This window comes from Taeniopygia guttata, chromosome 5, assembly GCF_048771995.1.
Source record: "Taeniopygia guttata chromosome 5, bTaeGut7.mat, whole genome shotgun sequence".
NCBI lineage: Eukaryota > Metazoa > Chordata > Aves > Passeriformes > Estrildidae > Taeniopygia > Taeniopygia guttata.
This window is the reverse complement of record NC_133030.1, coordinates 12607303-12633667: the sequence shown is the minus strand read 5'-3', so window position 1 is coordinate 12633667 and position 26365 is coordinate 12607303. Positions and strand designations below refer to the sequence as shown.

General features: G+C 51.7%; 2 protein-coding genes and 1 long non-coding RNA gene across 3 annotated transcripts; 2 read left to right on the top strand and 1 right to left on the bottom strand.

Annotated features, from left to right (window-relative positions):
* Positions 1–1319: 1319 nt before the first annotated feature.
* LOC100221986 (prolactin-releasing peptide receptor-like) lies at positions 1320–5176 on the top strand. Its single transcript, XM_002196808.6, has 2 exons — positions 1320–1492; positions 2616–5176. The coding sequence occupies exon 2, from the start codon at positions 2682–2684 to the stop codon at positions 3765–3767; it is 1086 nt and encodes a 361-aa protein (XP_002196844.2). The 5' UTR covers positions 1320–1492; positions 2616–2681; the 3' UTR covers positions 3768–5176.
* A 2293-nt stretch (positions 5177–7469) lies between these two features.
* On the top strand, positions 7470–12775 carry LOC140684250 (uncharacterized). Its single transcript, XR_012056227.1, has 2 exons — positions 7470–8032; positions 12526–12775. It is a non-coding gene; the product is annotated as an uncharacterized lncRNA (long non-coding RNA).
* Positions 12776–13905: 1130 nt separating this feature from the next.
* On the bottom strand, positions 13906–16263 carry CHST14 (carbohydrate sulfotransferase 14). The gene has a single exon (XM_030273740.4). It carries the CDS (start codon positions 16221–16223, stop codon positions 14934–14936), a length of 1290 nt encoding a protein of 429 aa, XP_030129600.4. The 5' UTR covers positions 16224–16263; the 3' UTR covers positions 13906–14933.
* Between the last annotated feature and the right edge of the window lie 10102 nt (positions 16264–26365).

Genomic DNA, 26365 nt, shown 5'->3' with positions numbered 1-26365 from the left:
ATGGCCATTAAATATCCCATCCTCCTTTAGAACTGACAGGATCTTGGGGATCTCTGGTTATTTCTAAAAACCACCCTGGTGACATGGAAAAGAATAAAAATCACAGCAAACTGATTCCTGTCCATCATCTGTTTGGAATGGGAGGGACACCAGGATGCCACAGGAGGGGCCTCCAGCTCAACCATCAGGGTGGGCTGCAGCTTTCAAACCCACCCTTGTACCCCTGAGCCAGGACCTGGGGCAGGGCAATATGAGCTCTGGGAATAAGAGTGATTTATTCTGCAGGCTCTGAAAGCAGCAAAGATGATGTCAAAGGTTTTCCCAGCATGAGCCTGTGCAGAGGGAAGAGCTCCCAGTGCTGCAGCCGGGTCACCCTGGCCATGGCGCATCCAGGTGGGGATGGAGCCTGTGCCTGTCTTGGGATGGACTCCTCATCCTGCTGTCAGCTCCAAAGCCCAGCTCTCCCCTCAAACCTGCCTCTGGCTCTCCTAATCTGATTGTTCTGCTCTTTAAAATTAACAGCAGCTCTCGTCAGGCACTGATATGGAGACAAAGATTATTCTCTTCCTGCTGATTATCCAGCAGGGGTGAGCACTCTCCTCTTGATCGGCTCAGCCACTTTTAATAACCAGCCCAGCTCCATCAGATTGGGGTGAATTAATCACTGTCTTGCGCCAAAACTCTCAATTTTCCAGAGCTTCTGTGACTGCTCTGCAAATTTCCATTCCTCTTATCCCCCCAAAATTCCGGTGGATGATAATTTTTTATCATTTTCCCTTATTTAAATAAGACTGACCCTGGTACCCTTTCTCATTTGGGTCAATTCACCATGGCTGGACCGCCCTCACCCCATCCTACACTTGCTCCCCCAGCTGGGCCACCAGCACCCCGGGGCTGGGTGCCCATCACCCTACGGCTGGGTCACCCTCACCCCACTCTTCCCTCACCCCACTTTCCCCCCCTCTTTCCTCGCTCCCGGGCCGGGACCCCCCGACGGGGCGGGCGCTACCGACTCCGGGAGCTCCGCGCGGTCCCTGTGCCCGCCCGCCCCGTCCTCTCCGCGCCTTCCTCCCCTTCCCTACCGGGAGAATGTCCCTGGATCCGGCCCCGAGGGCGAGGGAGGGGCTCCCCGCAGCCCCCCGGTGCTCCCCGCCGGGCCGGGGGCGGGATGCGGCTCCACCTGCGGTGCGGGGCGGTGGGATGTGCGCGTCCCCCCGGGTACGTGGAAGACCGAGCGCCGTGGGTGGGAACGTCCTGTTCCTCCGGGACTGAAAGGCTCAGGCAGCGGGGGGGGGGGGGGGGGGGGGGGGAAACAACAATAAAAACAAAGCAAGGCGACGAAAGCCCCACACCACAAAAACCCGGCTGCGATCGGCTGTGCCGGAGCTTCCCGGTGAACACCCTGCGAAGGGAGCGCTCCTCCTCATCCTCACGGGAACATCGGCGGGCAGCGGGCGGCTCCCGACCCTGAGCACCCCGGACCCCTCGGCAGGTAAGAGAGCTCCGGACCGAGACAGGGGGTCCTGCAGCCACACCCTGGACCCCCAAAACCCCAGCCAGAGCCGCGGGGTTCAGCATTCATTGGAGAGGGAGCAGGACCCCGGCGATGCACAGAAGGGCTGGTTTGACTCTCGTGGGTACACGAAGCAGAATTAGAGAATTTAATTGAGCTTCAGAATTTGCATTCTGTAAGTTAATGAGCATTTTGGCTCCTCAGCTGCAAGTTTCCTGATGGATTTTGTGCTCCTGCCCCAGGCAGGGCGCAGGGACCTGGAGCTGTGGTATCACAGCGTGCGCCCTGTGAGTGCAGCTGGGATATAGAAAACCTCAATATCCCTCGGTTAATTACAAGAGTTTCTTAATTAATGCTGATTTGACTCTCCACTGGGGGGAAAAGACTGTCCAGATCCTGGTAAGGGGGATCAAACAATAATTTTGAGAGTGTGGGGCTTGAAAGGAGCGTCCTGGAGGGGAACTTCTAATTTCCATACATTTTCTGTTGGAATACATTTTCCCCTGTGCTACTCTGAGTGGGTTTGTGGAGGTGCTCAGGGAGCCAGGCTCTCCCTCTTTCCCTCCCTCCCATCACAGCTGCCACAGGGAAAGACAGGAGAAGCCAAAGCTCCATGGGTGATGAAGATATAACCAAGGGGATAAAAGAACCCGGTGGGATGGGCTGGGGTGGGAGAGACACAGGAGTGCTGGGGATGGAAAGGATGCTCCTTTCCCATCCCAGCCAGGTGGCATGGGGCTGGTGGGTCAGGGTGGAATTAACTGGGAAAAATAAAAAGCAAGAAATGCAGGAGTGTCCTTTTTTTCTGCCTTAAGTCAGCACAGCTCCCAGGTGTGGGAGGTTTCTCAAGCTGATTTTTGGGTCCTGCTGCCCCAAGCTGGCAGATCCCCACAGATCTGTGCTGGCTGCTTGACTATTTCACAGCCAGCTTTCCAACTCTCCTCCATACCGGAGCTCCACTGTCTGTCACAGGGCATCTTCACTCTTAAGCAAGTCATTTAAACCAGCCAGTGCCTCAGCACAGGGCTGTGCAAAGGGCCAAGACTCAGGACAGGTCCTTCTACCCAGAAGTTCAACCAAAATGTATTTGTGTCCCCTCCAGAGCTCAGAGGCTCATCTGTATTTGACTCTGAGTTGTGGAGAAGCTGCATCAGCCACAGGGGTTCCCATGGCTCAGCTGCCCAATGACTCCTGGCACAACGACTCAGCCCTGATCTTCACCGGCCTGGACCTGCTCCTGGAGCTGAAGCCGCTCTTCATCCCGCTCTATGCCACGCTGGTGGTGGTGGCGTGCATCGGGAACCTCTTCCTCATCCTCCTCATCGCCCTCACCAAGAAGCTGCACTGCACCACCAACTTCCTGATCGGGAACCTGGCGGCGGCCGACTTCATCATGTGCCTGGCCTGCGTCCCCCTCACTGTGTCCTACGCCTTCGAGGAGCGGGGCTGGCTCTTCGGCATGTTCATGTGCTACTTTGTCACGCTGCTGCAGGCTGCCACTGTCTTCGTGTCGGTGCTGTCTCTCACGGCCATCGCCATCGACCGCTACGTGGTGGTGGCGTACCCAATCCGCAGGCGGATCAGCCGCAGGGCCTGCGTCGGCCTCGTGGCCTGCATTTGGCTGCTCTCCATCGTGGCCTCTGTGCCCACCTCACTGCACACCCACTACTTGGACCTCAACGCCATCGGCCACGACATGATCATCTGCGAGGAGTTCTGGAAGCACGAGGAGAGGGAGCGGCTGCTGTACTCGTGCCTGATGCTGCTGCTCTCCTACATGCTCCCGCTGCTGGCCGTGTCCGTCTCCTTCTGTGCCATCACCTACCACCTGCGCAGGAGGAATGTGCCGGGCGCCGCCCACCCCTGCCAGGCCAAGTGGACCAGGACCAAGCACAAGACCTTCCGGGTGCTCACCATTTCCGTGGTCTGCTTTGCCATCTGCTGGCTGCCCCTGCAGGTGGTCAACTTCATCCGGGACATCGACGAGGAGTTCACCATCCTGGACAAGCGGTACGTCAATGTCATCCAGGTCTCGTGCCACCTGATCGCCATGAGCTCTGCCTGCTACAACCCCTTCATCTACGCCTCCCTCCACGACAAGTTCTGGTTCCACCTCAGCAGCTACTTCTACCGCAAGAAGCAGAGCTCCAGGAGCATGTCCTGCAAGGCTTCCCGCTTCAATACCTGCTCCACCCTGGCAGATGCTCCCACCGGGACCTCGGACAAGATAGCTTTGCAGTCCAGGTTATCTTAGATGGAGGGCTTTGAGGGATTTGGTTTGCGTAGCCCTATATCCCAAACCATGGCTGGGACATATCCCTATATCCCGAATCATGGCTGGGTGTAGTAGGTGTCCAGTTCTACATTTGGAGCACAAAGACTTCACCCCGTGGTTTATGCAGGAGGTGGGTTGGTGTCTGAGCAAGGCAAACTCCCATTGTGTAAAAAACTCTTTGGAGAGTGCACATCTTCATAGTGTAGAATATAGATTGTTCCTAAGCAACAGGCAGCACTTTGTGCCACGGGAAGAGGTCGACTTGCACGGGGAACTATGAAATTGCTGTGCATTTATCCTTTAAAATTGTGTCTTACTGGTGAAAAGACAAAGTAGTACAATGTGCATTCTGTGGGTGCAGATTGGGGGCACGTTGCTGCTGACAGCAGGTGGCTGGTTTGGAATGGGTGTGACTTTCATAACCTGCTTGGCCTGCTGGAGGAGCCACCCCTGTAACCAGACAGGGCATCCCAATTTCTCCAGCCAAAGGTGCAAAGGTGCAGATGCAGCTGAGCACATTGCTGCTCTTCATGGCCAAATAGGACTCAAAGGATCTCAAGTGATGAGTTTGCTTGGAATGATGCTTCAAATTCTGCTCCCAGGGAAGCTGAGGTTGGTGTATGTCCACGTTCAGGATCCTGCAGTGGAGGTGGGAATCCCAGTGCCAGGCTGTTCTATCCTAGAAGCTGCCAGATGAAGGATGGGTCTGCTTGTCAGTGCTCCTCAGTGTCTGAAGTGCCTCTGTGGCCTCTCAGGCTGCTCTGTGCAAGCAGCACATGCAGAAGGCAGCGTCTCCTTACACCCAATTCCCATCTAGGTTTTGACCTCTTGATTTCCCAGGAGAAACCCTTGGGAACAGCCACAGGCACCAGCACCGCTGTAGGCACCACAGCTCAGGGCCGTGGCAGCTCCCAGCTCTGCTCTGTGGGGCCGAGCTGTGACCTCCCACTGCTCCTCATGCCCAAGGACAGGACTTCAAAGCCCCCAGGCAACAGGACCTCAGCCCTGCACAGAGCCTGCCCATGGCACTGGCCAGCATCCCTGCTTCTGCCAGCAGCTGGGAAGCATCCAGGGCAGACATAGCTGGCTGGACCCCAACAGGATCCCCAATCCACTCTCCTTACACCCCTCATTCCCTTACACCCACTCACCTTCTGGCTTAGGCCCTCATGGTGGCCCTGGAAGTACTCGTGATCTTCTGTGGGGTGACCAGCAGAGACAGGGACCCCTCCAAAGTAGTGCCAGTGACTTCTGTCCTGTTCCCACAGAGCAGCTCCCTCCTCGGCTTCCTGCAGCTTCCCTGGGCCTGGGCTGCTCATCCCGGAGAAGCCAAGCAAGGCAGAAGATCCCTGTGTGTCCTTCCTGTAATAAAGGCTTCAAGAGCTTGGGCTGTGTGTGTGTTGATGTGAATCCCACGAAACCCAGAAACCCCTGACTGCAGCTCAGCCACATCCCAGGGAGATGCTAGCTTGGATGTGATTCGTTCTGTCCCAGTCCTGGGCAGAGGCAGATCCTTGGAGGTCAGGCTGGGATTACTGCTGGACGAGGTAACTCCAAGCCCCATATAGCCTCGCCTTGGAGACTTCCAGGGATGGGGCAGCCACAGCTTCTCTGGGCAAGCAGTGCCATGGCTTCACCATCCTTGGAGCCAAGAATTTCTTTCCAGTATCCCATTTAATTCTGCCCTCTGTCTGACTGAAGCCGTTTCCCCTTGTCCTATCACTGCTGATGTTGATTCCTTCTCTCTTCATTTCATCCCATCACAATCTCTATTACTTCACTCATAATTAAAACCCCTAGGTTTCCCTAAATTACTCTTCTTAGCTTTTATTTCCCCCCACCTCCACCACCCACTCATTCCCATCACTGCATTTATCTGCAGGATCATTTAAAATCCATATATCCATCCCAGAGAAGTGATCCACGAAGAGGTTTCCTCTTCCATGTCTCCAGACTAGACTAGAATTAGCAGTTATTGAGCACTGGGAGAGAAAACCCCCACCCTCAGGTCCCCCTGTTTAGATGTTTTGCTCATTCCCCAGAATACCTGCAGGAAAAGGGAAAACACTATTTTGGGAGAGTGAACTAAGGGCTGAGAGACTTCTGAGAATAAACACAGAAATCCCGGAGCTGCAGTCTGTGATTCACAGAAACTGGATATATAAAGGAAAACATGGTTGGTTTTCTTAATGAGAGCAAATTAATCAGATAAATGAGGGAGGAAAACATGTTTGAAGGCTGATTCTGCAGAGCTTTCCTCAGGAAGCTGCTCGAAGGTTTTCTCCCAGGAACCAGGGGGTATAAAGGGGGTACTTTTGTTAAATCATCCTCAGTTATTAAGAGCTTTGCACAATATTCTCCCCGAGACTGTTTTTTCCTCCCAAACTCTCTTGTTGGGATAACAGTTGGACTCAACTATCTTAAAGATCTTTTCCAACCTAAACAATTCCATTTTATGACCCTCTCCTCTACCTGGATTTGGTGCCTGTAGCTCTCCCATCTGCCAGGACACAGCCCAGGAAGGGAAAATATTTGTCAGCCTGTTCAAGTGTTTACAGCTTCAAGGGGCAGATAATATAATTGGGGTAGATAATATAAATTATTCCAGTGATGGTCTCTCAAAAGCACCCAAGACATGATTATTTGAAAGAGCTTTCCTACAAGCAAGGTATTATTCCCATTATTTGGTCCCCATCCAGAGTTCTCCCATGGCTGCAGATGATGAGGCCCTTTGTCCTGCACTGCAGAATAAATTGAGATGAGGATCAACTCTAAATGCACACAAAGGATCAACACTGTTTTCATGTGGACTCCTAGAAATTCCCTCCTCTGTCTCCAAAACAGGCACAGCAAACAAAATTAGCCTGGTAATTTTCCATTGCCTTTTAGTCCCCTTCTTATTCTGTTTGTTCTGTCTGGATATCTCCAGTGATGATAAAAATCCAGAATAGAGAAGCTCTTCCACTGAGCCAGGATCATTGGGCAAATTTTATTTCTGGATCTGGAAAAAGCTTAGAAATTGCTGATTCATTTTATATTATTATCATCATTATTATTAACATTATTTCTTGGTTTATTGTGAATAACATTCTGACTCAAGCCACTGCTTCTGATTTCCTTGACAGGGCTTGCAAAATACCTTTTGCATTTCTCTGAGCGGATTCCATGGGCTGTACAAACTGTGGCCAGTCTCTTCCCAGATCTTGGCTCTGGTTAAAGAGGCAGGTTTGTGACATGTACACGAGTAAATCAGGCTTATTTTCACTTCTTTTGCCTAAAAGCACAGTTGATACAGCTCAGGCTCACAGTAATGACCTGGAATTAGTCCTGGTTTGGGATGGCAGGGACCTTAAATCCCACCCAGTCCCACCCCCTGCCGTGGGCAGGGACACCTTCCAGCAGCCCAGGTTGCTCCAAACCCCATCCAACCCACCCTGGGACACTTGGGGCTGGATCCCACTGCATCAGGCAGACTGAGCACTTTCCCATGGACATCACCTCTCTGTGAACTGCTGGATCTTCCAGCACTGTTGAATTATTGAAAGCACCACAGGTGATTTATGGATGTACCCACTTCCGACTCATCCTGTATTCCCCGGTGCCTCCTCCTCCTCCTCCGTTGCTGTGAGTGCTCACACTTTAATTTCTGTGAGCGTAGCAAGCTCTCGCTGCAGCAAATTAACCAAGATTTCCTAAACCCCAGTTTACTCCTCATTCATCTCTTTTATCCATCATCAAGCTCCCGCTGCAGATGCCAACAATCTCCTTAGTCACACACCGCGGTCATCATGCCCCAGTTCAGGGAAAAATCTGGCATTTACCACACTTAGTTTAACATTGCTCCCCAAGGTGATGATGAGGGATGGGGTGCCTTGTGCCAGTCCCCAAAAATCTACAGACACACCCCTGCCTTGGTGGCACTGCCTGGGACTCTCCAGCATGCCACAGATGGAGCAGGGCTGGGAGACACCCCAAAACCCTCCTGCTCAAAGCATCATTTTACTGCATGTTAACATCCAATTTTGGGAGCAACGAGGTAGAGGCAGACATTTCCTGCAGCAGGGATGGATGGAGTCACCCCACAGCCCCTGGCAGCAGAGAACTTGGGGTGATGCTGCAGCCAGGTCCTGAAGGCAGGGGGGTTGTCTCCCCGGGATGCTCCAGCCCGTGTCCCGGCTGTGACCAGCGGGATGCGGCCGAGGCCGCGCAGCGTGAGGGTGACGGGCGCTCATTCCACGGATGAGGTGAGCGCTGATTGCCACGCAGGGAAGCGCTGCAGAGCGGCTCTCAGTTGCCATAGGAACCATCAACCTCCTGGGAAAAGCCAAATTGCGGGATCCAGGCGGCTTCTGTGGCAGTGGCGGTGCGGGGCTCTGCATGGTGACACCCTCCCGCTCCAGGAATGGAACCAGGGCAACCTCAGGGGGTGAGAGATGGCACTGGGGATGCCTAAGGCTCCAGGGAAACATTGGACCCCTTCCTGTGCCTAAAGGTGCTCCATGAGAGCTGCAGAAAGATTTTGGACACGGGCCTGGAGTGACACGGGTTCCCACTGCCAGAGGGCAGCGTGGGAGATTGGGAAGAAATTCTTCCCTTTGGGGGTGCTGAGGCCCTGGCACAGGCTGCCTGGAGAAGCTGTGGCTGCCCCATCCCTGGAAGTGTCCAAGGCCAGGCTGGACAGGGATTGGAGCAACCTGGGCTAGTGGAAGATGTCCCTGCTCAAGGCAGGGGCGGGGATGGGATGGGATGGTATGTCCTGGCAGGGGAACAAAGGGCTTTGCATAGCCCAGAATGTACAGGATGTTGATAAAGCTCCAAAGTTCTGAACTAGAATGCTTGCAGCTCTTTATCCCAAAAATGTGGGGGAAAAAAAAAAAAAAAAAGATATTGCCATAATCCCACTGGGTTGCAACAAAGCAAATGGATGAATTTTCAATATTTACCCTCAAACTCACCCCAAAGCACAGCCTGGTCCTTCTCAGTTCACCAGGAGCCATCACCTTCTGGGCCACCCTGAGCCTGAACCAACACCTGGAAATATCCAGGCATGTTTACTGATGCTCATCCCTCCTGCATTAACAAGAAATCTTAATTTCTCCCCTTGCCATGGGGTGTTTCCAGGCTGACAGCTCCCTCCCTCCATGGAAGACGACACAGTTCCCCGGTCTCTATAATTATTTACATGTGGGCTGTGTTTATTGGCAATTAAATGGTTCGGTGGCTCCGAGACATCAGTCTCCTCTAAACATGCTGTCTGCCAGACTGCTTCCTGCCAGCAGGGGAAGCATGGGATGGGGAATTCTGCCGAGCCCTCCGGGGCTGCGTGCGGATGGGAGGGAGCAGCTGGCAGAGCTCCCCGAAAAGTCGATGCTCTAACGGAGCAGGTTGGGAATTTTATCGTGATCTTGGAATTGGGAGCCATGGGGAGGGGTGGGCATGGGTTAAACACTGCGCAAACAGGCGGAGCTGAGCGCTGGAAGATCAGAGGGGTGGCAGGGATGGGGTGTGCAGGAGCATCCCAGGCTGGAGCAGGGAAGGGAGGGATGTGACAGGGCGGGATGGGGCCGCGGGACTGTGCAGTGTCCCCACCAAGGCAGCTTTGAAGACTTTCAAGTCTTCAAAGATCCACTGCAACGCTGCGGGGCTCACCCTTGCTATTGCAAGACTTGGTTAAAGCGATTTTTCATACGGAATTGCCTGAAGCCAGCGAGCGGAGGGTGGATTCCTGCAGAGCTGCTCCAGGGAAGGCTCCGGCTCCGGCCGCGGTGCTCCCAGGCTCGGTGTCTCTGCAGCATCGTCCCGTCAGAGCCAGGATTTTCCTGCCGTCCTGCAGTCCTGGCTCCAGGGGGCTCTTTGTGAGCACTCAGCAGCACAGACCCCCCCAGCCCTTCCCTGCTGTTAGGGCTCTGCCACAAACCAGATGGTTTCACGGCCACCCCAAGTGTCCCCAGCTCCTCATTCCCAGCTGCTGCTTCCTTCCAAGCCCCTCACCCCCAAAAGCCTCCTGACCCCACGATCCCACAGAACACCTTGATTTTGGATGGGGCTTGGAGCAACCTGGTGTATTGGAAGGTGTCCCTGCCCATGGAAGGAGGTGGGACTAGATGATTTTTAAGGTCTTTTCCCACCAAAATCATTCTGGGATTCTCCCCATAGGTCAGGCTCTCATCAGCTTAACATCCACCTGGACTTGCCAATGATCAGGAGGTGGGATTGAGGTGTGTGAAGAAAAAGTAGCATGGGGATCCAGATATTTATATGCACTTCCTATGTTTTCACATTTTAAATCTCAAGGCTTGCTGCTTCTCCCTGCTTGGCCCTTTCCCAGGTTAGAAATCAGCCTGAACCTTCTCAGTTCTGCTCTGTTGGTGGCAGGAGATCTGAGCCTACACCCAGCCACGCTCTTTATCCTTTACTCCCCACTCCAGCACCTTAAAATTCCTTCAAACAGTGGCAGCTTCAATGGGGGTTTCCTCAGGTACCTGTGTGCCACTGCTGGTTCCCACATCCCTGTTTTCCTGCTCACCTGATGCTCCCCAACAGCAACAAACAGGATTTTCCTGCTTGCTTTGAGCTTCTTCCCAAGCCCCTGGTGCTCTCAGGAGAGCAGAAGGATGTGTTTAAGCCCCAAAGTGCCCTGTTGTTCCCCATTCCAAGCTCCCACCAGCAAATACCACTCACCAGAGCCACTGAGAGGTGCAGTTCCCACACTGATTCCGGGCCTCACCAAAGAGCTCTGCAGCTCACGGATAAACCCTGATGGAGATTTATTTTAGTCCCTCTCATAGCTCAGCAAGGATTCTGTGGCTCCCATTAGCACTTTGAAGAGGTATAAAGCAAATTCCTCAATCTTCTTGGCTTCAAATCACCTTAAGATTTGCTGAAAGCAACAGAAAATGCAGGTTATCATTGTGGGTCTGAAAAGAAAAGGCTTTTGGAGAGTTTAAAATCCAAAGGTGCTTTTTTTCCCCAGAAAAAAAGGAAGCCACCTTGTCTGTCTTTATAGGCAGGTGGAAAATAGACCTGGAAGATTCCTGGACATGAAGAAGAAGTTGGATATAACTGAGATAGGAGACTCCTGCCTGTTACATGAGATGGGATTCCAGCTTTGGTTCCACTTGTACAGACACCCTTTGGGATCCAAAATGTGGGGAAGCTCTGCTGAATTTGGTGGCACCAGCACTGTGGAAAGAGCAGGTGAAGTTCTACAAGCCCTTCCCATCCAATCTTTTAACCCAAAGGACAAACTGCCCCTTAAGGACAAGGGCAAGCACGTGGAGGCACATGGGCCCTGGCAGAAGGTTCCTGACCGACAAGGTGTTCCCTCCTCCCTCCCGCTGGCGGCGGGCCTGGACATATTTTGCTCACGATGCAACTTCCATTATTTCCATGGCAACCATCCTTTGTCGGGGCTGAAGACTGGAGATTTTTTAACAACTCCCCGTTTGCCAATTCAAGCCCCAGAAGGAAGCGGGAAAGTTCTCATTCACATGCAAAATAGCTGCGATAAAAGGCGAGGGGTGCAGGGCGGGGGCAGCGCTTGGGCACGGAGCTTTTCATCCCAGCCTTCCTCATTTCCTTGCTTTACAGTGGCAAAGAGCCTCACCCAGGGATGTGCCTGACACCCTCTCAAACCCACCCATGGAAGGGGGTTGGAACTTGACGATCTTTAAGGTCCCTTCCAACCCAAACCATTCCGGGATTCTATGAATACAAAAATATCTCGACACACAATAGACCCATTGGAGACGCTTTCTTTTGGCTCTTGCAAAATCACATCCCAAGGATGTTCGTGCTCAAAGCAAGGTCCACAGCCCGGGGTGACTCTCGTCCATCAGGAGGGAGGCTGGGAGCCAAGAGGAGCAGAAGCCAGGCTGGTGTGATGCCGTCTGCAGGCGTCAGAGCAGCCGTCCCTGGCACCGCTTGCTCCCGCCGCCATTCCCAAAGCTTTATTCCCGCTAGATCTGGGGTCATGGCTACCAGCCAACTTGGTGACTGGCAGCCTTAATGTGTTTATTTCAGCCCCAGTGGCTGGCCAGGAAGTCGCTTATTCCTGTAAAATCCACACAAGACCCACAGGAAAGAGGAGAAACCTGACATACACCCTGAGCTGAGCATGGGGACCAGAGGGAACATATTCCAAACCCCTTTCATGTTGGGGTTTGGGAAGGGTGGAATGAGGCTTTGCAGGTGTAATGTTGGAATTAGTAAAGAAGATGACATGTGAAGTGAAATTTTTGGAAGAGCAAAGGTTCCTAACCTGTTTCACTCCATGGTCTGCAGGGGAACATCAAACCAGCTCCAAATTCCAAAAACTGAGCAGAAGAGACTAATGACAAAATATAGTAACATTGGGATACTTCAGAGGGAATCAGAGGGTTTCTGTGTCATGAGGTGGAATTAAACTGTTTGGGTGTCTCCACATCCCTGGACAGGATGCTACAGGGAGAACATGAGAGCTGTGGGGTCAGGGATGAGATTTATCACAACAAAATTGGAATAAGCAAGTGAGGGACAAACCCTGATGCCAAAACCTCAGATTGTTCACTCAGGGAAGTTTGGGGCATTCAGTGCAGAATTGAGGATTAACAAAACAGAATTCAAAAGGGGAAAGATTCTCTTCTGATTCTGCAGGATAACTGCACATGTAGGGATGGAAAGGTGGGAAAAGGAGCTGCCAGCCTGGAGCAGATCCAAACCAGTTCATAACTTCATGTTTTCCTCCCTGCTCCTGCAGCTGTCATCCCTTTCTCCGTGCTCCAGGGAATGGCTGAATCCTGCTCAGCACCTCTCACCTCCAGCGCCTGCTGTCAGCTCTGGAATCTCCTCCTGATTTATTCCACCCTGGAGAAACACCTGACCAAGGAAAGAAATGATACAGCTGCAGAGGGAGCTGACTTTTTTTTCCACTCTACTTGTACAAAGCTGCCATGGATAATTGTACCATTGGTCACAGATAAAATGAAGCCCAAATAATGGAAACCTGATAGATTTCTCATTTTTGCTGACCTGCAGACCAATTTCTTCCCAAGCTACAATGCTCTACCTGAATTAAAATCCTCTTCACAGGAAGGTACAAGAAGGTGGAAGCCTGTTGGCTTTGTTTAAAGAGAAAAGGGTGATCAGTGATGCTCAGAAAATGAGAGAGAGGGAGTCTGAGAAAAGCAAAATCCTGTGCACGGTAAATTAGATTAAGGGGGAAAGAGACAGAAATTTAATATAGAGAACAGAAGCTGCAGCAGATAAACAAACAAGCAGCATAAACTTTTAAAACTACTGAGAAATAAACATTTAATTAAAAATTGAATTACCAAACAAGCGGGAAATGTTCCCAGAAGCAAAGATAGCAAAGTCTCACCAACTTATTCCTAGTTAGGGAGACCTGGAGGTCAGGTTTAATTACAGCTCAACCCACACTCCTCAGCAGCATCTCTTTTACAAAACAAAATCTGATTCTCAGCCAGATCTGGTGCCTTTGGCTGGAGGACAGATCTCCAGTTCTTCCAGCACCGGGCACCAAAACCCCTGGGGACAGGCAGGAATGCTGCCAATTTCAGAGTGGGCATGAAGAGAGAAAAGCCAATTTCTGAGCCATTTTTGGCCTGGAATCCTTGCCCACAGATTCAGGACACGGCCAGGAGCTCAAATCCATGAATGTTCCAGTCATTGCCTTCATACCCAGCCACGACCCCCTCAGCAAAGGTAAAAATCCCTCAGCCCAAACTGTCCTTGGCCACTTACCCCAACAGTGGGCTTGGATGCAGCTCCATGCCCTTCTTTCAGAAAATGTTAAAATCCTGAAGAAAACACCTTAAAAATGGGGAAAGAAAATTAAAAGAGGAATCCCAGGAAGTTGCCAGCTCCAAAATCACTTTGTACTAACTCCACAGCAATTAGGAGCCGATTTTGCTGTTTTTCATCTCATTTCCCTGTGTCCTGTTACGCGTTTGGCTCCTGTGTGTCCATTCTCCATGTGTTGGTTCTGCTCTGGCAATGAAAACATTATTTAATCACAACAGGAACAACCAGTTCATCCCACCTTTGTGTTGTGGCTCAGCATGAGGGGCAGAAGCCTCTCCAAGGACACAAACAATCCCAAGGAAGAGCACTAACAGGCTAATTCATATAAAAACTTTATTAGAAACGAGGACACAGCCTCCCAGGAGCAACATCCTGCCTTATCTCCCAAACTTTTACGATTCCAGAGCCATAATTAAATACAAGAGCTATAAAAAGAGTATGCACAGCTATTAAAGGAGGAAAAATCAATCCACAAATCACCATTGTTTCAAACATGGCTGGAGAAAGGGTTTTTCCACAGTGGTTTCCATGCAGGGACCCACGAGGATGCAAGCTGGCATGTGGCCCGTGGGATTTGTTTTCCATCCTAAGGACCAGGATGGGCTTTGATCTTATCCTGAGTCTGTACTGCTTCAATTCAGAGAAAAGAGCAGAATGTGATGGCTTGATATTGCATCTGATACATGAGGCTGAGTAAATAGTTGTACTCCCAAAATCACCCAAATAAGGGGTATTATCCTATCCCTAATTCTATTTCAATGGTAAATAAAAATAAAAATAATAATACAAATAAAAATTAAAACCAGAGGTGCTACTGACACAGAAAAAATGACCAGCCTCATTTAAGTACCATCTAAAATGAAAAAAACAAAGGATAAATGGGGCCTGGTTTACCTTTTTTTTTCTACTTATGCCAAAACCCACCCGGGACTGGCTTAATGCACTAAAAATTAGCGTTGTTAACTGCCACGTTATGATCTCAATTCAACCAATGTTTAGTACAAAACCCAAAAAAGGAAGAAAAATATTTTAAATATATAAATTTCTCAGATTCCTTACAGGAGCTCTCCACGTTGTGGCATAAAAAAAGGATTTAGAGCAAAATAGAGATACAAAAGCTACTCTGCTCGAGCCAGTGGCGTATGCACATAGTAAAGTCAGAAAGGTACAAAAAGGATCCTAAGTAGTGAAGGCAGTAGAGAGTGTTTTATATAAACAGTGTTTGAAAAGTATAAAATTAGGAAATAATGCATAGAGGACCGTGCTTCACACAGCAGCGAGGGCTGTGCGAGCAAATCTTTGTAGCCAAGGCAGACTTGCCACCGTCTCTCAACGGGAACTGCTTCACTGCCTGCAGAACTCACTGGTGATGTTGGGCAGGGGGTATGCGAAGAGGGAGAAGTCCAGGATGTACTTGGGGAGGAGCTCTCTGATCAGCCGGCGCTGGGTGTTGCACAGGTAGTAGTGCAGCGTCTCGGCCGTCACGGGCTTGTACCAGGCCTGGCGCTCCGGGAAGCGGACGAAGGAGGGCGACTGGATGTGCTCCAGCACGTGGTTGGCGTCGGCGCGAAGCCGCTCGTAGGAGCCGATGAAGTCGTACCTGACGGCGCAGGGCTGGCACAGGTTGTAGATGGGCATCCAGTGCTCGTTCATGCGCTCCACATCCTCGTCCAGCAGGTACTGTAAGAACTCGGAGAAGGACACATCATCGCCGGCCGAGTTCCCCCCGTTCTTGCGGTACCGCCGGATGATCTCCACGCCATACTTCTGCTGGTACTCCTTGATCTCCCCGAATTTATTGCGGTAGGCCGAGAGCAGCCTCTCCATCGGGTTCCGCACGAAGATGAACTTGTAGTAGTGCTTCAGGCGGTAGCTGATCTCCTCCGGCTTCATGTCGCCCAGGAACACCAGGTCGCTCTTGTGGTCCATCTTCCCCTGCACGTCCACACTCTCCAGAGCCCCGTCCAGCACCTTCAGGATGCGCTTCCAGTTGGAGCAGGCCACCTTGGGCACGTAGCAGTAGAGGAAGCGGTACTTGTCGCTGACCAGGAGGTGCCGGAGCACCGTGCGGCGCTGCCCGGGCGGCAGCTCCCAGACGCTGCGGGGCATGGAGCGCTGCCCACACAGGGCGCGGATCGTGCGGTTCCGCGTGTCCCGCAGCACCTCCAGCTCCAGCTCCGCCGGCGAGTCCCGCCCGTCCCGCCGCGACGGCCCCGCGGGCGGGTGCAGCGGCGGCGGCCCGACCTGGGCGAGGATGCCGCGCTCGATCATGAGGAGCAGCCCGCTGGAGGCCAGGATGACGCCGAACATCAGCATGGAGGGCAGGAGCGCCGTGCCCGCCGCGCCCCGGGAGCGCGCCCGGCTGCGGCCCAGCGGGACCGCCCGGCGGGGCTCGGCGGGGCCGGGGCCGCGGGGCTGCATGGCCGGGGGCTCCCGGGCCGGGCAGGCTCGGCCGGGGCCGGGGGGAGGTCCGGGCTCGGCGGGGCGGGGCGGGGCGGGCGCGGTGACGGCGCGGGGCGGAAGAGGCGGCGGGACCGCCCCGCACTGAGCCCGCCCCGCCCGGGGCCCCGCGGCGGGGACCGCGGAGTCACGGGATAACCGAGCAGCGGGGGCGAGAGGGACCTCAGGGCACATCCAGTGACACCCCGTGCCACGGGCAGCGACACCTTCCACCGGCCTAGGTTGCTCTAAGCCCCGTCTAACCTGGCCTTGGACACTTCCAGGGATCCAGGGGCAGCCACGGCTTCTCTGGGCACCCTGTGCCAGGGCCTCAGCACCCTCCCAGGGAAGAATTTCTTCCCAATCTCCCACCTAACTCTGCCCTCTGGCAGTGGGAAGCCGTTTCCCCTTGTCCTGTCCCCTCCATCTGGTATCCCAAGTCCCTCCCCAGATCTATTGGAGCCCATTAGGCACAGGAAAGGGCTCTCAAGTAATCCTGGACTTTTCTCCAGGCTGAACATACCCTGGTCTCCCAGCCTGTCTCTAGAGCAAAGCTGCTCCAGCCCTCTAATCGCAGAATCATCAGGTTGGAAAAAATCCCCCAGACCGCTGAGTCCAACCTGTGACTGGCTCTCACCCAGCCCAGAGCACTGAGTGCCATGTCCAGTCCTTCCTTGAACACCTGCAGGTTTGGGGACACCGCCATCTCCCTGGGCAGCCCCTTCCAGCACCTGACATCCCTTTACATGAAAAAAATTCCTCCTAATGTCCAACGTCACCCTCCTCTCGTGCAACTTGAGGTCATTTCCTCTAATGTCATTTGTTTGCTGTGAGGGGAGCCTGACCCCCACTTGGCTGCACCTTTCTGTCAGGGAGTTGTAGAGAGCGAGAACGCCCCCCTCAGCCTCCTCTTCTCAGGCTGAGCCCCCCAGCTCCCTCATAGCACTTACTCCCACTGATCTGTGTCCAGAGCCATCCATCCAGCAGCACCTCGGCGTGTCGGGGTGCCAGTCAGGCAAAGGTCTGAGCAACACTTGACACTGCTCTCATCCCAAAGCACACTGAAGTGTCACTCCAAACAGCCCACCAGCTTTGCTCCGAGGTGGAGCAGTTCACATCCCAGTGCTTCCGTGGCCTTGAGCAGTGACAACGGGTGGTTTTTGCAATACCAGGCCAAACTATCCGTAATTTGGCATTGTGCCCCACTTTAAGGAATTCTAGAATTCCTGCACAGGTTTAGCACCTGGAGGAGGGGAAGACACTGGCTACCTGCTGAGCCCAGGAGGCTGTGCCACCACCGAGAGCCAGAGGGAGGGATTTTCCAACCCTTGGCAGGCATTTCCCCCAAAGCACCTCTGTGAATGACCCCAGCCGCTCACCTGCTGCTTCAGGCCATCCCCTGGCCGCCTGCGGCACTAACCCCGCCATCAGGATGCCATTTCCTCACACAGCCCTTTCCGAAGTCATTCCACACTGCCATTGTTCTCCGCATTGTCCTTCAATGAGTTTTCCTAGCCTACCACGGGGCCTGGGCTCTTAACCAGCCTTGCAGGGACTCTGTCAGGAGCTTTCTTAACATCAAGAGAAAACCAGCTTCCACTCACTTTCCTTTGATCAGGAGCCAAGAGCATTTTGTCAGCCAAGGCAGACAAAGCACTTGGAGCGCAGCATGAGAGCCTGCAGCTAGATTATTGCACATTTCCCAGTTTTATTTGGATGTAAATACAGCATTAGCTCTAGGAAGAGACCGATATCCGACCCTGCCACCAGCAAAGCTGCACACGAGGTGCTATCAGATTCCTGCTCTCATTTCGGAGGGCAGGTCCTGATCTGATCTCAACACCAGCCCAAACTGAAGCCGTGCCAACATATATAATCCGTGTCACTGAGACAAAAATCAATCCCTCCTCCTGAGGAAAAAGCCTGATTGCAGCAAACTCCAAAGCAGCCAAGGGGAATTTTTATATCTTCCGAGGCGTGTTAGTCTGGCACTGCTCATCCCTTTTTGTTCCTATTCCCCACTAATATCTCTAGGTCAGGAGCAGTTATACAGAATAGCCCACTGGTTCTGGAAATGCAGAGAAACAGGAAACTGCCCACGAGGTCAGCAGGGCTATTTTCCAAAGGGAACTTGGATTTAAGGACTGGTCTGAAGAGCAAAGGTATGGGGTGGGATGCAGAGTTTCTATAGGAACAGCACAGCCAAGCAAATACAGGGTTCAGGGGCTGGTTTGCAGGGCTAAACCCTGTGTCACCAAGGAAAATTAATTGTGGTTACACGCAGTGTGCCTAATTAACACCCAGAGTGAGCAGGAATTTGATTTCCAAAGCAGTTAAAAGCTGCCTCATGTTCAGAATGTGTAAAACTATGGGAATACATTTCCCAGACAGATCCATCCCTTCAGAAAAAGCACATTTAGCAAATAAAATGTCACTGAGGAAACCAAACTTCAGGCTGCTGTGGTTTGCCTACAAGTTTATACAACACACCACAGTGATGGAAGGGTTTGGTTCCCTTTTCTGCAGAAGGGAAACCCACACAGCCCTTCCCAGGGAAATGATCTGCCAGGCCTCAGTGTCATCTACTACCAGGGTCTGGAGCAGCAGCCTCATCCCTAAAATTCCCACTTACAGGTATAAAAAGATTTTTGTACTTCCCAGCCCTCTTCAAAATGCCTCCAAACCCCAATATTCACCTTAAGAGCACCACAGCCTCCATGGTGGGTAACAGGAGCGGTAAATCTCTGGGCCTTTTCCTCACTGTTTACTCACATGAGCAGAAAAACAACATTAAAATACATTATGGTTATAATATTACATTATAATATCAACCACCTTACACTGAGCCAGTCTCCCAGCAGCATTTCCACACAGGTTTAAGGAAGGCTGTAGAACTCACCTTGGCTGTCAGAAATCAGGAATATGTATCCGTGTGACAAGGAAAAGGCCAGTTCCCAGAGGGGCTGGAGGGAAAGACTGAGGGACACCTCTGTCCTTCCAGCTCCGAGCGAGGCTGGACACCAATGTCATCAAAATGGCCTGCCAAGGCTCTGCTGGCCTTTGGGGTGAGATCAGATATTTATTTTGGTCTGAAGAACTGCAAAAAGGACATACGAGTGAGGTGTCTGGAATAGCTGAGCAAGAAAAAGGAGGTTTCTTGAAAAAACATCAGTTTGGGCCAATGCCAGCTTCCCAGATAAGAAACAGGATGGTGATTCCTATCAGAGGAGACCCCTGGATTGGTTTGAGCAGCTCTGGATCAAAAAGTAAAACAAACAAAGGAGGAGAGATCCGATGCTGGGGCTGCGTGTCCAGAGATTATCCCATAATTTGGTATAATAAAGCCTCTTATCCAAGGGGATAAGCACAGAAGCCGCTCCACAATCAGCTCACTACCGAGGCAGAGTTCCTTATCTCTGGGGAAAAACCTTTTTAAACAAAGTCAAACACTCTGGATGAATACACTGTGTAATTCCAAGGAGATGGTCAAACACAAAAATCACTGTTTTCAAGGAAAGCTTTGTGCTGACGGATCCGGTTATAAATTCATTGATATGCAGTTGGCCGGACTTGCAAAGACCTCGCTCTGAGCTCAGTGCCTTAACTCCGAGCTCAGATCCTTACTCGGTTCCTCCCGCTGAGCTCCGTTCTGCTTTTCCTGCTCCGCTGGGCACGGCTGCGGCATCGCGTCCGAGCGGAGCCATCCCGGGACGTTTCAGCTCCTCAGCGCCGGGAGAGCCAGCAGGCACCGCTCGCTCGGCAGAGGCCGTGACAGCTTTGGATTCGGCTTTGGATTCGGCTGAGGAGGCAGGGAGCGAACCGGAGAGCATCCCGGTGCCCGGGGACTGCAGTGGATCCCCCGCAGGGATCGCATCCCCCCGGGCTGCGCAGGGCTGTCACCGCTCCGCACGCCGCCGCCGGGCCGGAGGTCGCGGCGAGGGCAGGAATACCGCAGGCGCCAGCGGAACTGGCACAGCGGCTCCCCCGCTGATCCTCCTGCTCCCACATCTTCCCCCCCCCCCAAAATCAGGTTGACATGCACAGCCCACTGCCAGGCTGAGGGTATCCAATTTTAAGCCAATAACACCACAGCTCCCTTGTTGCATCCTTTATCCTCCCGCTGCCCCATCTCTGATCCCTCCGAGCCCAGGGCTGCTGGATGCACACACGGACATCCTCGGAGTCGCAGCCAGCCGGGGTTTTACCACCAGCACTCGGTACAAACACGCATTAAATCCAACACAGCTCCCAAACCCGTGTCGCAGGAGAGTCTCCAAGTCTCTTAACTCATTCCAGATCTATCCGCTGCTCTTTACACGGAGCTTCCCGAGGCTCCCAGGCGGCTCCTGCGGGGCTGTAATGAAGTCGTGACTCCGTGTGTGTGAAGTTCCTGCTGGAATTTGTAGGCAATTAATGTTTTTGTGGTTTCACAGGCAGCAGGACGAGGACTGAATCTGCTCTAACACCTCCAAAACTTGCAGCCTCTCATCCCTGACACCAGCATTGTCCCAAGTTTAAAAAAAAACAAAACAAACAAACAAACAAACAAACAACACAAAAAAACCCCAAAAGGGTCCGATAAGGACCCATTTGACTGAACCCTGTTTAGGTTTGTAACATCCTTCCGTCTGCTAGGAGTGATAATAGCCTGTGAAGGACGTGCTTGGCCCCAGGGAAGGTATTTAACTGGGATATTGGAGACTGATGGTGGATGGGTGCCGGCAAATTTTGGGAATAAGCTGAACGAGACGGGAGGCGGGGGTGAATCTGGCTGGAAACATGGACAAATTTATCCTGGAGGGGACAGTCAGACATCGGAGGAATGGTGCCATCTGTGTGGAGTCCAGGCTGGCTGATTTGCAGAATCCCAGCATTTGGAAAAAACCTCCAGGATCATCAGGTGCAATCTGCAGTTGTGGTAGTGGGGAAAACTTCTCAATATTCTTGTCTTTTTCTTATTCTTCTTGATAGGATTTTCCATCTGTAACCTGGATTTTATAGGAAGGGGAAGTTTTGTGCCTTCAGGCCACCTTAGGCAGCATGTTGTTTAAATTGCTGTGTAATCCCTAAAAGCATTTTCCTGAGTATTCCAGGGCCACTTCCCAAGAAAAGTCTGAGGGTTTATCATCAAGCCCACTGTAAATTCCAGTCGGAAATCCTGGGTCAATGAATCACAGCAGCATCACTCCTATTTTATTATTACTGACACACACTTATGTACACACTCCATTTGTTTTTCCATGTTAAATTCCCTGTGTGTGCACAGCAGGATCCTACTGATGCTTTTAATGAATAAACATGTAGAATTAATCAGAATTTTTTCTCTAAATGCAGCATATTTGGAAAGTTATTTCCAGTGTTTTCAAGCCTGAAATGCATCAGCATCAAGGTGGTTTGGAAAATGAAAGGAAGACAAATGAGGGAGGAAACGCAGGATCTAGGGGAAGGCAAAGAGTAAGTGAATCCCATCACTCATGAAAAATTAATTATTAGAAAAATGAGTTATTATAAAACATGAGCCATTGTTAATTAGATCAAAGAATATAAGTGACTCCAGCAAGAATTCTGGCCTGACATCTGTCCCAACAGGATTAATTTAAAATAAACATCAGGAAGAATTAAATAAATCAGTTCAGTTGTGCCTCCTCTTGCTCCAGACCATAGAAGACTGAGGCTTTCTGTTAAAAAGTGATGAAAATGATCTTTTCCCCCTCTCTAACAATTAAAAAAAAATAGTTGCATTATTTCCAGATTTTAGAAGAAAACTAATTGTGAAAGTTAAATTGCAAGAGCATTTGCTCAAATATTAGGAAAAAAATGGGTTAGGAGCAAGGGGGTCTGTCCCTGGAAATAGGAGGCTGCTGCCTGCCTGGATCCTGGTTTCCAGACCCACATGTACCCGTGGGGCTGCTTTTGGGACATCACGTTCCTGAGACAGGGAGGTCCCATGAGGAAATCAATTCCCACGGGGAGTCACAGCCTTCATCTCGCAGGGAGGTGAGAACAAAACTCAACCGTGCTCATTAACACGCCATGTAATTCCCTTTTTACAGACTAATTATCTGATGTGCTGCGAATCCAATCCCACTCGGGGATCTTTGGCTGTGACAGGGAGAAACATCCTCCAGCCCGGGACAGGGAGAAACATCTGTTTGCTAAATCACCCTCACTCTGAGCAGTCCAGAGTCTGCTCCTTGAGAAATCCATCTCCATGACCCAGGGCAGCAGAGGATGCTGTTTCCTGCTAGGGGGGGTCATTTGTGGGGAAGAAAAAAGAGGGGGGAAAAGGGATTAAGTGGAGGTGAGGGAACATTTTGTGATCTGAGAGCACAAACCACTGCACAGGCTGACCGGGATGTGGTGACCAAGGGCACCTGCTCTGCTCCTTAAATCCGGGTTCATGGACCACCCAAAAGATGGAGGAGAAATCAGAACCAGCTTTGTGCAGCACAGTCTCTACATATTAAAAAGAAATAAAAACGAGATGTTCCAGGGACAAAGGAAACCCAGAGAATTTGCTCTGTGCCCCGAGCCAGGCACTGAGAAGCAGGAGAGTTTACCTGTTGCAGAGGGAGAATGGAGTTTTCTCACCAGCTCTTCCCAGAGAACTTGATTCTTCCAAAACCACGACATTCCCAGTGTGGGAAGCAGAAACACTCTGGGAACAGCCACAAACTGCTTCCTCGTGGGAAACCTGGCTGCCTTCCTGTCCTTTTCTCATTTATAGAGTGCTAAATACTGGCAGGTACCATCGTCCCTATCCCAGCTTTTGTATGGACTTTTACAGTCACTGCATCCCTGCTCAGGCAGCAGCATGGGAATAGCAGTGAGCACGGCTACAGAAAAAGCTGGATTATTGATGAAGTTATATGATTCTTAATTACATTATTTATGAGTGCAGAGAAAAAACAGAGCAACAAAGCAGATTCCCAACAACCTGGCTCGATGTGGAGGGTCCCAACCCTGCTTTGCACCATGTCCTTTCAAAAATCCCTCTCCATCAGAAGAGCTTGTTTGTTGTTTTCTAATAGAGCTATTCCAGTGCTCCTTCCGAGAGCGGAAGAATATTCCTGGAGAGGCAGGTTTTTTCCAGCCCTGTTAAATTGATTTGCTTTTAAGAATCACTGGGCGGTCGAACCGCTCTGGCTCCGGCTTGTTTGTGCAGAACACTCTGGAGAGGTTTATAGAGATATTAAAATTAAATATGAAGTCACGGAATAAATGGGGCCTCCATTCAGTGTGCCTTGTAAATCCAGTTTAAATGGCTCCCTTTATTAAATATCCTTTCCTCTTAAAAATGGATTAACTGCTCTCGCCGGAGGCTCTGACGGAGAAGCTGTTGGATCCCTATGGCAACGCCGCGCTCCCAGAGACCCCTCGCTCCGTGCCAGCCCCTCGGCTTCATCCCAGTCCAGGAATCCTCTTTACACCACCCCCAATTATTAATCATCATCTCCCACTATTAATTACAACCCCGAGTGAGCAGTGTGCCGCAACTTCCCACTGCCTCCATATGGAATGCATGGATAGAGGTCGGATGCCTTTCCCAGCACACCTGGCAGTGTTCACCTGATTCCTCCTCTGTTCCCCTGATTTTTGGGCTCGTTGTTTTCCTTTTCTTCTTACTTTTGGCCTCAGTCACAATTCCCAGCGCTGCTCCCAGTGGCCCTGCAAGAGCTCTCAACATGTGTTCTAGGCTGGCATTTGGAATTTAAGGAAAATTCATATATAAAGGGGTGATTTAGCTGGATTTCGGGGTTTTGCAGGAGGCTGAAGCACTACAGTCCTGGCCAGTCCCCATGTGACCCCTCAGCACAGCTCCCTTCCCAAGGGCCATTTAGGAATTACCTTTCTGCCAAGGGCTTTATCACAGGGAAGAGCCTCCAGGAATGCCCAGCTTGATGTTTCCAGACAAATGGCTCCCTGAACTGCTGCTCCAGGACCCTGAGGTTTTGGGCACAGGGATGCAGCCACGGCAGGAGCAGCAGCTGGAGAAGAACACGAAAAGCCCAACCTCACTTTTATTCAGCTTTGAGTGACACAGGCAGTGCAGGAGCCATTCCAAGAGTGGCTCTGCGACACTGTGGCTGCTTTCCCATGGATGGAGCCTGTGCCAATGGAGCTGGGAGCTCCCTGTGCTGCCACTGCAGCATTTGGAGCAGCATGGAGCAGCAAGAGCCAATGCTAGCATGCAGGGATTTGTGAGCACTTATCCATTATCTCCCCTCAAGCCCCCAGCTTGGTGAGCCAAGTGTTTATCCCATATGGATGGGATGACAAGGGCACAGTAAAACAGGGAATTGCCCACGCTCAGGTCCCTGGAGGTTAAAGGGATGTGTACCCCTGTTCCCTGTGTGGCACCAACCCTGCCAGGGCTGGTCCTGCCACCGGTGATGAGACAAATCCCACTCTCAGCCCCTGCATGGTTCCTCCATCAGCAGGGATGGAGCTGGGCAGGTGCTGGAGCACTCTGTCACATTCATGTGACAGTCCCAACTGCTCCTGTCTCTTGGCTTGCAGGGATTTTGGCATAATTACAGCCAATTATAATTAGCAGCATTAAAGCCCCAGTTAAATGCAAGCAGGAGCTTGTGGTTTTCACTCCAGGTGAGAAGCCGCTTCAGCCAGTCCTGGATGCTGCTTGGCTGGGACACGTGGGGAGTGAGGTGAGGAAACCCCAAGAAGGCTCCCACAGCAGCATCAGGAGACCAGCTGGCACTTTCCCTGGAAAAAAAGAGCTGCTCCAAAGTAGAACAAAGAGCCACACCAGCATCCCTGAATCTGCAGGACACTGCCGTGCCTCTCGAAGGATAAATTCCCAAAGGTCAGGATGCACTTTTCAACATGTCCCACCCTCTCAGCATGCTCATCCTGGTGTCCAAATCTTAGCCAAAGCCTCTGGAAGTGCCCACAGCCCCATCAGCTCCTTTCTCAGCACCCCAAGTGCCTCCTTCTCCCTGCAATTTCCACAAGGCTCTGTCATGTTCAGACACCACACATGGAAATGAAAGAAATGGGACACAGAGGTTGGCTCTGCCAGGTACTTGAACCACTGCTGGTCATCAAAACCTGCCAGGGGATGCCCAGCTGGCCAAAGCTGGGCGGGATTCCAATAGCCACACACCTCACGCTTTCCAGTCACCGAGCCCATGCCTTCCTGATGCATGGGGGACTCCAAGGACAACCTGTGGCCAAAAGGACTCTGCCACAGTGGCAGCAGAACATTCCTGGCAGCATCAGTCATGATACAAGAGCAGTTTGCTGAATGTCAGATCCAGGAGAGCTGGATACGGCTCCGCGCGCCTCCCTCGGGTAGCAGATTTCAGCAGTAAATCCAATTTTGTTTGACATTAATCCCAACTTTTCAGCCCGCCACAGATTATCCTTTTGGTGATGGCTCACCATGCAGGAAGAGCAGGGATGGAAAAGCTTTTTCTTGGTTGTCTTCCCAAAGGACCTCTCAGAGGGAGCACTGACACCCAGATAAGTGCCAGAGCTGGCCGTGGGTCACGCACAGGGGGCAGGTTTCTGTTGCATTTCTGGCACCCACATCACTGATGGCTCCCAGTAACCAGGTCACATTAAATCCAACTGGAAAATCTCAAATTGGTTCTTCAGCAGAAATCCCAGGCCAGGGGGTTGGGAATATCATGCTCAGTGATCCCACAGCAGTTCACAAATGTCCATGTCCCTGGATGGGCTCCTTCCACCCCTTGGGAGGAAAATTCCCAGATGAATTCACTTAATCTCTGTGGCTGGTTTTTCAGGAATTCTCTTGGTTTGATCTGCTTCTCCAGGTCTGTACTTCTGGCAGCTCCCTGCGAGAAGCTGTGCTGACAGGGCTGGGAGCGGGAAGCAAAAAGCAAGGATCCTCTAGCAAAATCCCTAATCCTAGGAAGGAATTTAATCAGGAATTTAAGAACAGGTGTGATGCCAGCAGGGCTGCAAGGGGACAGGGACTGAGGAGCCCCAGCTCATCTGATGGGACCATCTCAGAATCTCCTACTCAAGGTGACCTGGGAGTGAAAGATGCAGCAAATTTTCAGAAAGATGTAGCCAGGGTCTAATGGATTATCCAAGGGCTATGGATGCAGTTCTGCCATGCCCAGCTGATCTGCATTGAGGCCACAAACCACACGTGCCCCTTGCTTCCTTCTGTGTAATTAGGAGCTAATTCCATATCAGACATTGCTCTTTCCTTCTGCCCATTTTGTTCCCAGAACTCATCCCCTCCCTCCCCAGGAGTGCAAGAGCCATGGCCCCAGGAAGCAACAGAACATCTCAACACGGAATGGAAACCATGAAAGAGGAGGAGGAGCCTGCGGGACAGCTCCAGA

Bases quoted from the DNA above. Each gene is read 5' to 3' on its own strand.
- CHST14 (XM_030273740.4), bottom strand. From the start codon at position 16,223: ATGTGCCCTGAGGTCCCTCTCGCCCCCGCTGCTCGGTTATCCCGTGAC.
- LOC100221986 (XM_002196808.6), top strand. From the start codon at position 2,682: ATGGCTCAGCTGCCCAATGACTCCTGGCACAACGACTCAGCCCTGATC.